Here is a 16,748-nt window from a genome sequence, read left to right as displayed (position 1 = left end):
TGCCTATTCTCCCTTTGGCTGTCAATTCACACAGGTGAGATTCAGAAAGGTGAGAGGCCAAAGCCCTCTGCTGCAGGGGCTCATGGTAGGACGCAGCTTTTAAGGAGATTTTCGGTGTTCACTCTTCTTATTTCTTTTCTTGTGTTGTCAGCAGGTATAATGACTGCATAATGAGCACCAAGCCCCACAGAACTCTCTAGGACATAATTTGTGTGTCGAGTGTATTCACTCCACAGCAGAAGTGGGGAACCTCAGGCCCTCCAAAGTCATTCTCTCATATATATATATATATATATATATTTCTATATCTTGCTATGTAACAAAATTTCTATATCACTCAACTGTAATAAAAAACCTTATAGTAGTTTACAAAAAAAAGTTAAAACATCAAAATTATCCTTTGGAAAGAAGCTTGGCACATATTTGGAGACATTTAAAAGCTAAAGTCAACGCAAAAAAACAATGCACACAAAAAAAATACTTGTCTGTGTTCTTCTACGTGCCTGGATATGTATACCTGCAAGGGCCTGTCTTTTCTTCAAAGATGCCTTAGATGTCTGTGTGCCCGTACGCAGCCCTTCGGAGGCTGCATAACTTGCCATGCGAAACTGCGGTGTAAGGATTTAATCTGCGCAAAGCCTCTTTTCCATACACTCCCTCCCATTCCGAACTCCCAGGCCCAGGGCTTCACCCTTTGCATCTCAAATGCCAGGTGCTTTGAGGCAGAAATTCAAAACCTCTTTAATTTTTGATTTCGCGCAGTGGCTGTTTCTTCGGTCCACGAGTGCAGGAAGCAACGGGGAGGGTGGGCACTGTTTGTGTGGGCAGAGGCGGCGCGTTTGTGGCATTGCTAATGAAGTCGGGAGAGAAGGCAGGGGTGCAACAGGCGTACAGACAGCCCTGCTGGAACGGTGGAAGGAGTTGGGTATGTTTAGCCTGGGGAAGAGAAAGCTGGGAGGTGACACGATAGCCATATTCAAATATCTAAAGGGCTGTCGCATTGGAAGATGGAGGAAGAGTGTTTCCTGCTGCTCCCTAGAGGGCAGGACCGGAACCAATGGATCCAAATCGCAAGAGAGTATCGGGAACTCTCTCCTCCTGTGGTTTCCAGCAACTGGTATTCATAGTAGTCATTACTGATTGCATTTGTATCTTACCATATTTTCCCCCTTATGGTTCTCTCTGCCATAAATACCATGTGAAGTAGGTTAGGCTGAGAAACAGTGGCTGGCCCAAGGTCACACCCAGCGTGAGCTGCATTCGTGGCCGAGTGGGGGATTCGAACCCTGGTCTCTCCTAGTCCCAACACCAGGCATAGGCAAACTCGGCCCTCCAGATGTTTTGGGACTACAACTCCCATCATCCCTAGCTAACAGGACCAGTGGTCAGGGATGATGGGAATTGTCTCAAAACATCTGGAGGGCCAAGTTTGCCTATACCTACTCTAACCATTATACAGGCATACACTGGCTCCAGCCATGTTGTTGTTTAGTCATTTAGTCATGTCTGACTCTTCATGACCCCCTGGACCAGAGCATGCCAGGCACTTCTGTCTTCCACTGCCTCCCGCAGTTTGGTCAAACTGATGCTGGTAGCTTCAAGAACACTATCCAATCATCTCGTCCTCTGTCGTCCCCTTCTCCTTGTGCCCTCCATCTTTCCCAACATCAGGGTCTTTTCCAGGGAGTCTTCTCTTCTCATGAGGTGACCAAAGTATTGGAGCCTCAGCTTCAGGATCTGTCCTTCCAGTGAGCACTCAGGGCTGATTTCCTTCAGAATGGAGAGGTTTGATCTTCTTGCAGTCCATGGGACTCTCCTCCAGCACCATCATTCAAAAGCATCCATTCTTCGGCGATCAGCCTTCTTTATGGTCCAGCTCTCACTTCCATACATCACTACTGGGAAAACCATAGCTTTTACTATACGGACCTTTGCTGGCAAGGTGATGTCTCTAGTTTTTAAGATGCTGTCTAGGTTTGTCATTGCTTTTCTCCCAAGAAGCAGGCGTCTTTTAATTTCGTGGCTGCTGTCACCATCTGAAGTGATCCTGGAGCCCAAGAAAGTAAAATCTCTCACTGCCTCCATTTCTTCCCCTTCTATTTGCCAGGAGGTGATGGGACCAGTGGGGCTCCAGCCATGGATTGGTCTAATCTTTTAAAGCCAACCAGTTTGGTGGCCATTGACTGCCCCCCCACTGCTCCCCAGTTCAGAACATCACCCCCTTCTCACAAAGGCACATCTGTCCCCAACGTTTGCAGGGGACGCAGAATGGTTAGCACAGCGTTTAAAATGAATCATGAAACCAAATCATGGAGCACAATTACACTTTTGGCTTGAGGCAGAAGAAGGGGGAAAAATCCTAAGCAACAAGAAGAGAAAGGAAGACTGAAAAGAACTGGCTATGTTTAGCCTCGCAAGCAGAAGGTTAAGGGGGAGAGGGAGGGGAAGTGTGGAAGGATGGAGAGATGGGTCTGCTGACAGCCTTCAAACGGCTTCAGATTACATTTTTTTGTAGCCTGCAAGTGGAGATCTGCACACATTCGTGGATGTGGGGGCGGCTGTTTGTGTGTGTAATAGCGTCTCTATGTGTCCTGTCTTCCCTCCCTCTCGCAGACACCCCATTCACAGTACTTCTTATAAACCGTGCCTATACAAAACACACATACGCATTTCACCCCTCTCCCCCAGAATATTCTCAGACGCAGTCTAACAGCTGACCCCACTCTGTGCTGGGTTTTGCAGGGAAACAGGCAGAGAGCAGCCTAGGATTCTTTCGATAAGAGGCAATGCTCGGTGACAGATCCCACACCTTTATAAGCTTAGATCCTCGGGAGCCGTTGGTCGTTTGCCCTCTTGTCACAGAATGCAGGTCACAAAAACCACATGTGTGTTTTCTTTTATTTAGGGAACGGTCTCTCAGTCAGTGAGCACAGGTTTGCTGTTTAAAAACAGGCTGAGGGCCACTCACCTCCCAACACAATAACTGCTGCTGCAAAACGACAGCGCAGCTCGCCATTAATTCTCCAATTGTTGCTGAATGCCAGGACTGTGGAACTAACAAAACCAATTCCTTTCCCCCTCTGTTCCGCATCCAGAGAGAGAGGCTGTTGCACACAAAAGGGCCCAGCTGCAGTCCTTCATTGTAGCTGCTAGTCACAGGAGACCAGGTGCACGTTTGGGTTGTATGTGTGGACTTATTCTGCCCTGGGGCAAAGCATCTGGGTTCTGTGAGCATGGGAGAAGAGGGACTCACCTGGCTGGACGGAATCAATTTGTGCATTAGTTTCAAATCAAGCAAGAGGCCTCTGCACCGCTGCAGAAAAAGGAACGGCCAGGAGGCAGAGGATGTTTCCAGGTTGACTGGCTCCTCTGGGGAGGGAAATTCTGCCGGGACTGCCGCTTTTCGAGAGAGCGTTGCTATTTCAAGAGGAATCCAGCTGCGGATGGCTCAGGCTCCGTGGGATACATCTGTGAATTGCTCAGGTGAGAACAGTAACAGCCTCTGATGCCCTATAGCAGGGATGGGGTAGGGAGTGTGTGGCCTTCCAAGTCTTGGTGTACTCCAGCTCCCATCATCTGACCATTGGCCACACTGGCTGGAGTTGATGGGAGTTGGAGTTCAACAACTTGGAGGACCAGATCCATAGTGAATGAGGCCACCTCAAACAGGTGCTGGGACATCCTAAAGGACAGGTGAGGAACCTTCGGCCCTCCAATTGTTGTTGGATCGCAATTCCCACCAGCTGCAGCGAGTGTGGCCAATGGGAGATGATGGGAGTTGTAGTCCAGCAACAGTTGGTGTGCTAAAGGATCTCTACCTCTGTCCCAAACAGCCTTAAATTCATCCAGCCTCTAACCAGGGTTGAATAGCAGAAGGAGGCGATTGCACTGAAGGTCCTGCCTGATGTTTCCTTCTGGAGTTTTGGTCCACTGTAGGAAGTGTGTTGCTGGATTAGAGAGGGAGGCCTTGTGGTCTGAGTCAGCAGGGCTCCGTCTTTCCCTCTTTGTTTTCTTCCAAATCGCTTCTCAAAACTCAATTTTTTTCTATTAAGCACTTTGCCTTCCCTCTGTAATCCTTTCTCCCAAACGAAATGCAGCTTAAGCGCATCTGAGCATTTAAGCGCACTGCTCGGTGGTAAGGCACGATGCTTTGCATGCAGAAGGGAGAGGCTGTTGCACTCGGCTTCCGCTTGTGGGCTTCCCATTGGTTGGCCACTGCGAGAACAGGATGCGGCCCCTTTTGGCCTGGTCCAGCTTTTCCTTGCACAGGGAGGCACATTTGGCGTTGTGAGTTGGGACCTAACTGCAGAGCAGCGATGGGCAACCTCTGGCCCTTCAGCTGTTGCTTGGCTACAACTCGCAGCAGCCGTGCTCCCTGGGGACTGAGGGTTGCAGTTTCCCCAGCCTGGATATAAAAGCTGGTTGCCGTGGAAAACTGATCAAGCGGGTGCTTTCACTACACACAAGCAGGCCTGGCTGGTCTTTTCCTGGTCAGTTGGCAAACCACTTTAGAGGAGGAAACAGTGTTTGAAATTAGCCAGGCACATTTTGTACTTGACCAATGGCCAGGATACTACCTGACATATCCACCATCTGGAGGTGAAAGTCTGGGGATCCTTGAACTGCTTTCACACTAATACCCCATCCTGTAGAATTCTATCAGTTATCTGCACAATTGAAATGAATTTCAGGAACCAAAATTCTTTTCCTGTGCAGCCTGAGCCAAGGGCAGTGAACAATGTGATAGTGAATTGTTGCCGCTTCACATACCCCACCCCACTTCCCTGCTCACAGTTGTGAAGAATATTCTTACATTGTGAATGGTTCATGTCACCATTAAGAAAAAGAGGTCGGAATAGGCTAATATATATTATTCCCTAGGTCAAGGAACTTTTCTTCTTTTAAATTATCAAAATTCTTAACTGAGCTCAAGGTTGTCATCTGAACTAGCCAGATGTTTAACTGAGAATGTGCCAGTCCATCATTTGAAAAATAAGACTTTGGCGCCATCTTAAAAAGGTAAAGGGACCCCTGACCATTAGGTCCAGTCGTGGCCGACTCTGGGGTTGCTGCGCTCATCTTGCTTTATTGGCTGAGGGAGCCGGCGTACAGGTCATGTGGCCAGCATGACTAAGCTGCTTCTGGCGAACTAGAGCAACGCATGGAAACGCTGTTTACCTCCCACCTGGAGCGGTACCTATTTATCTACTTGCACTTTGACGTGCTTTTGAACTGATAGGTTGGCAGGAGCAGGGACCGAGCAACGGGAGCTCACGCCGTCGTGGGGATTCGAACCGCCGACCTTCTGATCGGCAAGCCCTAGGCTCTGTGGTTTAACCCACAGTGCCACCCACGTCCCATCTTGCTTGCCCCCAAATGCCAACTAAACATTCCGCTTTGGCGACTGTAACCTTGGTTTAAGAATCCATTTGGCGCCTAGCTTATATTTATGAGTTTCTAACCCTGGGAGGGAAATGTGGTGTGCCTGAGCCGCCCCCCCCCCCCAATATATCAGGATAATGGGACTATTCACCAGCCACAGTCAAATCGTTTCTTTTTTTATTTCCAACAGAATTTCTTTATACAACAGTCCCCTGGGGAGGGGGGGGTCATTAGTTTTAAAAAAGAGCGCAAGGAAGGGAAGGGGCTTAGGAATCAATAGTACCACGGTGAGGTGACCGTTCCCACCACCACCACCCCAAATCCTCCAGGACCAGACTTTCCAGATTTCATTGGCGGTCTGTCCCATTTGTTTCTGTTTTGACCACCCCTAAACTGGACGCATCATAAGCAGGCTGGATCCAGACAAAAACACTTCTCCCCTAACGAGCTAAGAGGACACCGTCAAGGCAAGAAAATCCAAATAGAAAGCAGGTTGTCATAGGGTTATATCACACACACAAAATTTAACCAGGTCCCGAGAAACTTAATTAAGTGACAATTGCTCCGAAAACCCAACTTGAACTACAAATGTTAAGAAATGATAATACTCATCAACATGTTCTGGAACACATCCCCTGCTGGTTTCTGAAGGTCAAGCAAGTAAATAAAAATCACAGGAGCAGGCCAGGTTGGGTTTTGTTTTTTAAAAAGATTATTTTTTTTATAAAAAACTGCTGAATTGGCAACCCCTAAGCCCAGGACTTCCATCCAAGTTTCCGTGCGCTGTAAATAATGCCGGCAGGAGGAGCCTCTGAGAACGCACAGAGTGCCTTTCACAGCCTTCACTCTTTCTCACACACACACACACAGAGAGAGAGAGAGAGAGAGAGAGAGAGAGAGAGAGAGAGAGAAATTTATGTGGGATTTGATGGAGAGGGTATCCAGATCAGTAATCAAAACTCACACATAAATACATGGATTTGAAAGGCCGTTTCCACCCCTACCAACTTTCTTGGGTGTACAGATCTACCTGGGGGGGGGGGCAGGGGAGGCTATTTCGGCAGTTCAGGAAATGACCTCTTGGGAGAGGGCTTGCTCTGTGACAGCTCCCTGAATGGCTGGGCCTCCCTCTGCACAGAGAGGTGTGTGTATATGGCATTGACACTGCACAGCTTCTGCCGTTATGCAGGAGAGGCACCTCTGTACCCCGACCTTTAGCAGTTAAAGGTATTTCATTTTGTTGGATTTCTACTGTTCTGCTCTATTGGGAACAGTTTTGATTGTTAACTGCGTTTTCTGTTTGTTTGTTTTTTACAACTGTATTGCTGTAAGCTGCCCCTGGGACCTTATTGAGGGTGAAGGATGGGTAAGAAATTGAATCAATCCATCAAAATTACTCGCAAGGTGGCCTTGCCCCATATATGCCCACTTGACAGCTCCAAATGTGCCACATAATGCTCATTCCACATTTGTATGAATTCGGTATTTAAGTGTGCCAGCACCCATGCTTTGGAATTCCCTGCCTATTAGCATCCAGGCACCCTTTTTGGTACCTGCTAAAAACGTTTTTGTTTAGGCAAGCCTACCCAGATGTGTAGAAATGCTGACCTTTAATCTGGTTTTTATCTCATTGTAGATTTTCAATAATTTGTTTGAAAGTATTTTTATTTTTTTGCTAAGCATTTTATTGTTTTCTTCTTTCTCTAAACTGCTTTTGAGGTTTTTCTTTTTCTTTTTTACAATCAAGCGGTATATAATTTTTTAATGAAAAAAATAAATAAGATGGTGTATTGCAGGACCTCTGGGCTGGGCAACAAACTGGCCTGACAGACGATGTAACACCCAGCTTTGGTTCTGCTATTTTCACCTCTCGGTGATTACAAATATCATTACTTGTTTGAGGGGAAATATTTTCCATACGTGTGTGTGTGTGTGTGTGTGTGTGTGTGTGTACACACACCCCCACACACCATATATATTTTGTGCGTGAGCATCTTAGACTAGGAGGTAAGAGTAAGAATAATTACCATGTTCAGACCTCAATCCAGAAGAAATTATTTGTGTATAAATCTCAATAATTTCAGTAGTGCCTAAGGGTGACTATTTTTTTTTTTTTTTTGAATTTTTAGGGTAGAAAAACAGCTTCAAGGACTAGGGTATTAAAAACCAGGAAAAAGCCTGGTTTAAATGATTATTCATTAAAAGTTTTAGATATTTTACAGAAAAATAATATCTGGATATCATTGATCTTGCACACATTTCACACTTTTTGGGGGGAGAAATTGTGTCGCAAAATCGCGCCAACCAAACTGGCTGCCACTTTCTCCAGATTAAAAAACTGGATGTCCCAGTTTTCCCCGAGACACTTGTGGGATATGTGAGTTTTGGCCCTATCAATAGGCAGCCCGCCCCCCTTTTTCACTTAAATAAGTGCTGAGGACTACTGGGCTGGTTTTTCCCTGCTGCTTACTGTTTATATTTTTCATTTAATTACACTTCTTTTAAACTGACTCCTATTAATCATCAGCATCATAACAATAACAATAATTTTATTATTTGTACCCAGCCACTTATCTGATTTTACTGCAGTGTCCCTTATGTGGATCGGTTAAGTTTTGGATGTGGATTTTACTGTCGGTAAGCCGTTTTTATTGCAAAGTGGTCTCTTAAGCACAATCAACAAAAACAAACATTCAAAAGGCTTGTTTTAAAAAAATGCCGAATTGATTTTCAATTCAAGACACAGTGAGGGCCTTTAGGAACAGAGGAAGCCGGACCATGGGTTCATCTTAGCTTAGTGTTGTCCACACTGACTGGCAGCAGCTGCCTCTGACAGAGGCCCTACCTGGAGCTGCCAGGACTCGAACCTGAGACCTTCTGCATGCAAAGCAGATGCTCTCCCACTGAGTTATGGTCCTTCCTGGCTCACGTGGGCTTTCTCTTCAGATGGCTTTTAGAAAAGGACGAGGCACATTCTTGAAGGGGGTGGGGGTATAAGTCTAACAACAGCTGTCAGCTAGGATAGGTACTGGAGCCTCCATGTTCAGGAGCAGTTAGCATAAGCTGAGGGCAAGCAACATGAGAAGGCCCTTTCCTTTCCAGCCCTGCTTCCCATAAAGCATCTGGCTAGCCACTGTTTGGGACGCTGGATTAAGAAGAACATGGGGTCTGGCCCAGCAGGTCTATTTTTTTCTTATATAGGTTCTTATTTTGGATTTATCAACACCTGCCTTTAGGGGCAAGTGGCGGCAGAACCTTCTGGATGCAAGGCAGATGTTATGCCACTGAGTTCATACCCTCCAGCACCATGAAGTCAAAATCCAGGATGCCACCGCTTTTTTTTAATCACGAGAACATGGCAGCCATTGGGGTTGCTGTGATCTTGCACATATTTCGCACTGTGGTTCCACACTTTTTCAGGGGAGAAACTGTGTCGCAAAATCACGCCAACCAAAATGGCCGCCACTTTCTCGGCTTTTCCCAGGACACTTGTGGGATATGTGAGTTTTGGCCCTATCCCCTAAAATAAAGGAAGATTCCAGTCCTCATGGAAAGGCCTGGTTTTAAAAAAGACGCTGCCTTAGACTGAATCAGACCACCATCCATCTAGCTCAGTATTGTCAACACTGGCTTGCAGAAGCTCAAGCGTTTCAGGCAGGGAGTGATTTCTGGCCCTACCAAAAAATAAAAATAAAACCAGGGTCCGTCTCCCATGAAAGGGAGGCCTCTCACTCCCCTCCCAGAAAAGCCAGGAGTTGTACCAAAAAGGAAAAGCGCCAGCGGGGAAGATAGGCCCGCGAGTTGCCATGACAACAGAGTGCCTCCACGACTTCCAGTCACAGCATCCCTTCCCCATCTGACAACATTCAGCAATTCAATTCAGAAGGAAATAAAGGAGAAGAAAAGGGAAACTGCGCTTGCTGAATAACCGCTTCCCATAGCAGACTGATTGCTCTTGTTGGAGCAAGAGGAGGGGAAACAAAAGCAGAAGAATTGGGGAGGGGGGCTTCCCACTCCGAACCCCCTCCCCGAATCTCCTCTGCTAGCAAGGGTGACAAAATGGCCGCCCAACTTTGCCACCGCGGTTTTGCTGAGGCTTTCCCTCGCCTCTCCAGTCCTCCTCCTTCCTTCCACTGTGGAGAAGTTGTTACCGTCACCAAACCTACCCAAAAAAATAAGGCGGGGGGACGCGACATTCAACTATATCTCGAGGAACACCTCCCCAGGAGCTGGGGCCGTGGAAAGAAGTCGGGGAGTGGGGTGAACCACACACACACCTTCTCCCCAGATTTATTTTTTTTAATATATAAATATCCCAAAGCAGTAGAAGAACACACACATACACACAAAAGGTTCCCTGTCCAGCGAGAGCTGGAGATAAATGCAGCTGGAGAGAGACCCTAGTTCTGCTTTACACATAGTGCCCTGCACCCCAATACGGTCTGGACCCCTCAACCGAAAACTCCATTCCGGCTGCGGCCCTCCCTCAATGAGCTCCTTGCAACGGGGAGGTCCATCGGCGGAGAGGCCGGCTCCAGCTTCCTTTTCCAAAATATAGAGCCAGCGGTCGTTATTTCTGGGGCTGGGGGGTTTGGTGGTGGTGGTGGTACGGAAGGCCCCCCTATCCGGTATGAGGCAGCAGAGTATCATTGTCCAAGGCAGCCAGGAAAAGGACAGTCTTGCAGCGTGAATTGGCTTCGGACATGGGAGTGGGGTGGGGGCCCCTCGGGCCTGGCATGGGTCCGTCCCACCCTGCCACACAGTCTTGGCACGTTAACTTCGTAGTCCAGGTGAGGTGGGCGTCCCCCACCCTGCAAAGGGTGTCTGTTAGAAACTCACCAGCGTATAAACCATACTGGAAAGCAGGAACGTGGAGCGAGAAAGGAAGGAGAGAAGAAGCCGTCACCAAAGTCAGGACGAAGACAGCAACGATCACAGGTCCCCCCCCCCCCACTCAACCTCATAATAATAGTAGCTAAGAAACAAACTACGCATTGGGATTAATAAGGAGCAAAAATTACCAAGCGTTAATATTGAGATGTGGAAAATATGGATACAAGAAAGAGAAGCAGGACTAAGGTGTGGAGATATGCTCCAGAGATCCAGACTGTGGGGAGCCCCAAGAAATTAATAAATACCATTTGGACTATAAATTGATCTTTTTTATTTTAATTTTTCATTTTTTAATTGAAGTATTATGATTGGATATTTAATTGGATGTTTTTTATTGGAAAATCAATAAAAATGATTTTTTTTAAAAAAAGGATTTATAAGGAGCATGGAGCTACCTCGACCCTTTCCCATTTAGTAACAACATTTGGAGGGTCACGGGTTCCAGACCTTTGGTGCGTTATTTTATTGATTCATTTGTAAACTGCTTCGAGACTATTTATGGTGAAAAGTGGTCCATAAATACTAGAAATCAATTTTTAATAACTGTATTTATTCTACACTGGACTACTTCTTATACACAGCTGAACCGGTAACAATGACAATGCTTACAGTGACCTAAAAATAATATGAGATTTCTGCCTAAACATTATTTTTAGTAGCCGTGTTGTCCTCTTCAGGTAGCTGCGGACCTTGGAAGCAGTTTATTTCATCCCCAGTGGGGAAATTAGGCTTTTCTGAACTGTAAGTTAAAAGCTGGGGTGGAGCTTGTGGAAAGGGCTTTTGAAGCAGCGATTATCTGATGTACCCCGTCAAATGGACAGAGCAGCAACATCCATTTCTAAAATAGCAGCATTGTATAAGAACTCCTTTGGTGCTACCTTCTCATTTTAAGGATTTGCACAGAAATGGAGAGACAGGATTGCCTTTACTAAAGCCCAGTTAAATCTGCAGCCCCGTGGATCTCAAAGATTGTGCCCTAAAGATCCTCTATACAGCAGATTGTTATTGTGCATAGTGAGTCTGCAGCAAACCCCCCCCCCCCCGCCAACTTCTCTGACCACACGAAGCTCACCTGTACAGGTAATAGAAGAATGACACCAGGTAAAAGGCCAGTTTGCACCACGATTCTTTCTGACAGTAGTTTAAGATATCGGCATTCATGATGGAGACGGCATCGTACATCACTTCTGAGCCATCTGCTGGGCGGTGGAAGTACCTGGAGGGCAGGTCGGGAAGAAAGAGGTGAGTGAAAATGTCCAATCTCTTCCCTAAATTTCCATCTCGTGGAGGTGGTGGTTGTCTTAAAGAAGATCTGCTACATTTGAGCCAATTCATTGCTTAGATTCATTTATTGAAAACCTCTTGATACGACATATGCAAAAAAGGTGTTCCCTGATCAGTTTAGCAAGGCATTATTTATTATTACAATTAACCCTGCCTTTCCTCCAAGGCAAGGAACCTGTCACCTTGCAGGATTCTCAACTGTTGGCCATGCTGGCTGGAGCTAATGGAAGTTGGGGCCCCAAAGTAGATAATTGTGAGCTAGAGAGAATAATAGTCTGGGTATACGGCAGCTTCCTGTTTTCTGAGACCCAGAAACATGGCGCAGGTATGGTCTAATGATACAATTTAAATATTTCATTTCTGCTGGCAAAGGGCAATCTTCCTTCCCCTCCTGCTTCCTGCATCCTCCCTCCTGCACAAGTTTCTATAAGCATCAATTTCCTGGGCTGCAACTTCAAACCTACAGAGATGTACAGAAATAGACTATAATCTAACTATCCTTACAGGCTTGTCCCAGTGCAGGGAATGAGATGATCCCCTAAAGCTATTTATTTATGTTTTGCAAACAGGTCAAGTTTCACAGCTAACACAATTTAAAAACCTGTGTCAGGTTTTATGGTATATGTGTGTGTGTATTTTTGTTTTTAATTTCATCCACACTTCAGTTCAGCACCCAACACAATAAATCCTGGAATCCAAGTGCTATATTTCAAAAAATGAATAAGCCAACTTTCCTTTCTTTTAACATAAGTTATATATCGGCTACAGTTTGCATTTGTAATTAATTGAAATTCATCTTGTGTTGTCTGAAACTGCCAAAACCGTGGCTGTGGTTTGCTTAAAATAAGCCAGATTCAAATTATGATCTCTGAAGCTGGCTTGTTTCAAACAAGTCTAAGTTAAAAAAATAACCACAGTTTACGGTTTGGATGTACAGTAACACTAAACTGTGGTTAATTGAAAACAGAAGTGAAAGATTTGAGTGTCTTCCTGGCGGCTGTAGAAATTGATTCTGGTGTTAAACTACTTCCCAGTGCTGTAAACCAGGGATGACGAACCTCCAGATATTGCCGGCCTCCAACTCCCGCCTCCCCCAGCCAGGATGTCCAACGGCGAGGGCTGGAGGGAGTTGCAGTTCGACAACATGTGGAAGGCTACAATCTCCCTGTCGTGAACTGCAGCGTGGAAGCACTGGGGTGTGTTTAGGCCGTGTTGGTGTTCAGCCTCACCTCCACAAGTGGTAGAAAAGCAGCGGGATATTAAGTCCCAAAGTCACCCATTCAGCTGCACAGAGAAACATCAGGCAGAAAAGGCCATGGATGGAATATTCGGGAACAACGAGCTGCAAGAGAAACCCTCTGGTCAAAAAGGGAGGCTATTTTGGGCACATATTGCACTCAGTGCGACACACAGCAGTTAAAAGAACCTATTAAAAACAGCCTCCCCCAAAACCTGGTGTCCCACAAATGTTGTTGGGACTACAACTTACATCTTCCTGAACCTGTGGGCCAATTCCCCCCACTCTGCCCACCAGATTTAGACCCTAAAGACCTTCAAGAAGTCCTTCGAACACAGAACTGGAAAGTAGGGCACCCGGTCACCCTTCTTTTGCTACAGCTCTTCTGGAAAGATGGGTGGGTTGTTAAACCACTATGGGAATTGTAGCTCTAGGAAGGGTGTCCTAACAACTCTCAGCAGCCTTAACAAGCAACAGTTCCCGGGGTTCTTTGTGGTGAGGGCATGACTCTTAAAGGAGCATCTCCACCATCATCATTCTGCCCAGACACTGAAGTCCAGTGTCGAGGGCCTTCTTGGTAGTGGCGCCCGCCCTGTGGAATGCCCTCCCACCAGATGTTAAATAAATAAACAACTATCTGACTTTTAGAAGACATCTGAAGGCAGCCCTGTTTAGGGAAGCTTTTAATATTTGATGAATTACTGTATTTTAATATTTTGCTGGAAGCCTCCCAGAGTGGCTGGGGAAACCCAGCCAGATGGGCGGGGTATAAATAATAAATTGATGATGATGTGGCATCACAGTGCTTTAAATGGATGTAGGTGTGCCCTTGGTCTTGACAAGTGGGAACTGCATCTAAATGTTGCAGTACAGAGCCCTCCCTATTATAGATTCCCTAGTCACTACATTCTATTCTCCTTCCATGTCTTTTTCTTTTCCACCTCCCCCCATCAGTCAGCATTCTGTAACCACTGAATATACTCAGTCCTCACTGGACAGTTTTGGGGGGCTCACCACCCCTTTAGAGTATTCTTCCTAACTTTTTTGTGTGTGTAATCCTGCAAAGCTCCAGGTTCTTCCCACATGTCTGCTGATAACCCCCTTCTTGCATGGGTGGGGCAGTTTTCAGAGTCTGTAGAGTTGGGACCATGAGGGTCATTCACGAGGACCCTGTGCAATGCAGGAATCTTCTGCCCAGCGTTGAGTTCAAACCCACGACCCTTCGATCAAGAGTCCCGTGCTCTACTGACTGAGCTATCCCGGTTTTGGATACGTAAACAGCAGCATGCATACCAAGAACATCAGAAAGAGGGGGGAGAACGGTAAAGTGGGAGCAATTAGATACTCATCTGATATGGCTCGTCAATTGACACCCTTGGGTGCCAGAGTTAAGGGTGCTCTGGAGGATCATCCCAGAGTGTGGCGGGGGCGGGGGTAGAAATTTGACTCCGTTTGCATTTAAAGTTGAATTACACTAGTTAATACTTCCCAATATTTTGTGGCCCAAAACACAGCCTTAGAAATTTGCACCTCTCTAAGGTTTGCCATGAAGTTCTCTTAACAATGTGTAGAAAAATGCCAACAGTGGTTCCCAAATTGGGCAGTGGCACCCTCTGGCGGGCGGTGGGATTATTTGGGGGAGGGTGCTCAGAGGCAAGTGGGTGGCAGAGGGGCACTGGAGGTGTGAATGGCTCCCAGACTTTGAAAAGCTGGTACCACTGAATCCAGCCCATCCATTTTGTTGAATTAATTAAACTAAAGAGTTTTAATCACATTTTGAATAGCTGTGCAATTAATTGTTATTGTTTTGGATTGTGTTATTATCTTCCTTAGTGGGTTGTGTAAACTGCTAGTCTGAATAATGCTTTTTATAGGGTAAGGTAAGGGGTGCCGAAAGGGACTCGGGTGGCACTGTGGGTTAAACCACAGAGCCTAGGGCTTGCTGATCAGAAGGTCGGCGGTTTGAATCCCCACAACGGAGTGAGCTCCCGTTGCTCGGTCCCTGCTCCTGCCAGCCTAGCAGTTCGAAAGCACGTCAAAGTGCAAGTAGATAAATAGGTACCGCTCCGGCGGGAAGGTAAACGGTGTTTCCGTGCGCTGCTCTGGTTCGCCAGAAGCGGCTTAGTCATGCTGGCCACATGACCCGGAAGCTGTACGCCGGCTCCCTCGGCCAATAAAGCGAGATAAGCGTCGCAACCCCAGAGTCGGCCACGACTGGGCCTAATGGTCAGGGGTCCCTTTACCCTTTACCTTAAGGGGTGCCGAGGATGAGGTGTGTGTGTGTGTGTGTACAAGAAAATAACATACAAAATGCATTATATTTGGGAAAATACAGACATTATGGAAAACATGCTTTGCAAAAACATGTATAGTAGGCAAAAGTGCAAAAAACATGTGCATATAAATGCATATATTAATGAAACTAACGTAGAAAAATGGGCTGTTTTAGGGAGAACTGCTTGCAAGAGCATAGATATATTGAGCAAAATGGGACAGAAAAATGTGTGTATTAGAAGAAAATTTGCACTAAACTGCTGATGAATTTTCATGAAATTTGGGGGAGGGGGCGGGAATCACAAACTGATGTGGAGGACTGACCTTAACATCAGAAAGATGAGAAACCAAGAGGAACTGGAATTGACAGGTTTGCCCATCAGGGAGATGAGAGTGTCATACGGTTCTCAAAGGGAAAAGGTTAAATGAGGGTGAAAGATACCAGCAGACAAAGAGGCAAAAAGGCACTCACCTTTCTCAAGAGGCAACAGATGCGTTCGATGTTTTTCAACCTCTCTCTCTAAGTACAGAAATAAAAAAATGAAATTAACACTAGTCAAACTGCTAGGGGAACAACTGGGTAAGATGGAGGGAGGAGGGGGAGGATAGGGGGAGAGTTGATGGATCCTCAGGGATGTAACCAGAGAACATTAAATATCTCTGTAAGGATTTGTATAGGGGGAGGTTGGGGGGGGGGGAGGTTGAACAGCAACAGAATGTTGCAGCGCAAAGTCCTCCTATTGTGGGTGCCAGCTAACCAGGCAGATCGGCCCGTTTCCTGGATACTCCATTCCGTTCCTCCTCCATTTCCATTCCCACCCCCCAACAGTCAGCATTCCACACCCAGTTGAGTCTGCTGATGAGTCCTTATTGGGCAGTGGGTCATTTCCTGTTCCCCATTCCTTTGGTCTTCCCACCCCCCTAAATGTTTTTCTGCTTCTGCTAAGATTACCCTGCAAAAGCCTTCTGATGTGGGGAGTGGCCGGGGTTCAGCAGCAGAACATCTGCTTTGCCTGCAGAAGGCCCCGGGTTCAACCCATGGAACTTTCCAAGTCGGGTGGCTGCCAGTCAGTGTCAATAAGTTAGATGGACCAGTGGTCTGACTCAGTATAACGCAGCTTCCTGGACTCCTTTTTAAATCAGCCCACCTAGGGGATCTTCCTTTATTTCCTTCCTTTATTTTTAGGGGGTGGGCTATAACTCAGCACCACAGCTTCTGCCTCACATGCAGAAGGTCGCAGGTTCAATCCCTGGCATCTCCAGGAGTACTTTTAATATGAGAATTTTAGGTTGGTTTTTATTTATTCTTAATCTTTGTTTTCCACAAGTTGCTTAGAGTTCATTGGGGGGGGGGGTAAAAAGCGACACACACACACACACACACACACACACACACACACACATTTGGTCTTACTCAGAGTAGACTCCTTTCACTAGGTCTACTGAGAGTAGGGGATATATATACAGTGGTACCTCGGGTTACAGACGCTTCAGGTTACATACGCTTCAGGCTACAGACTCCGCTAACCCAGAAATAGTACCTTGGGTTAAGAACTTTGCTTCAGGATGAGAACAGAAATCGCACAGCGACAGCGGGAGGCCCCATTAGCTAAAGTGGTACCTCAGGTTAAGAACACTTTCAGGTTAAGAACGGACCTCCAGAACGAATAAAGTTCTT

At 46.4% G+C, this 16,748-nt stretch overlaps 1 protein-coding gene across 1 annotated transcript in view; it reads right to left on the bottom strand.

Moving 5' to 3' along the window:
* Positions 1–5,537: 5,537 nt before the first annotated feature.
* CNIH2 (cornichon family AMPA receptor auxiliary protein 2) overlaps positions 5,538–16,748 on the bottom strand; it is a 53,269-nt gene continuing 42,058 nt past the window's right edge. Inside the window, exons 3-6 of the mRNA XM_028709897.2 lie at positions 15,543–15,590; positions 12,789–12,901; positions 11,348–11,491; positions 5,538–10,237 (exon numbers count right to left, since the gene is read on the bottom strand). Coding sequence (XP_028565730.1) covers positions 10,210–10,237; positions 11,348–11,491; positions 12,789–12,901; positions 15,543–15,590 — 333 coding nt within the window. The 3' untranslated portion in view covers positions 5,538–10,209. The remainder of the gene's footprint in view (positions 10,238–11,347; positions 11,492–12,788; positions 12,902–15,542; positions 15,591–16,748) is intronic.

The sequence above is a fragment of the Podarcis muralis genome, chromosome 16, assembly GCF_964188315.1.
Source record: "Podarcis muralis chromosome 16, rPodMur119.hap1.1, whole genome shotgun sequence".
In the NCBI taxonomy this organism is placed as follows: domain Eukaryota; kingdom Metazoa; phylum Chordata; class Lepidosauria; order Squamata; family Lacertidae; genus Podarcis; species Podarcis muralis.
Note: the sequence above shows the minus strand (reverse complement) of the source record. Positions and strands in the feature narration are given on the sequence as shown.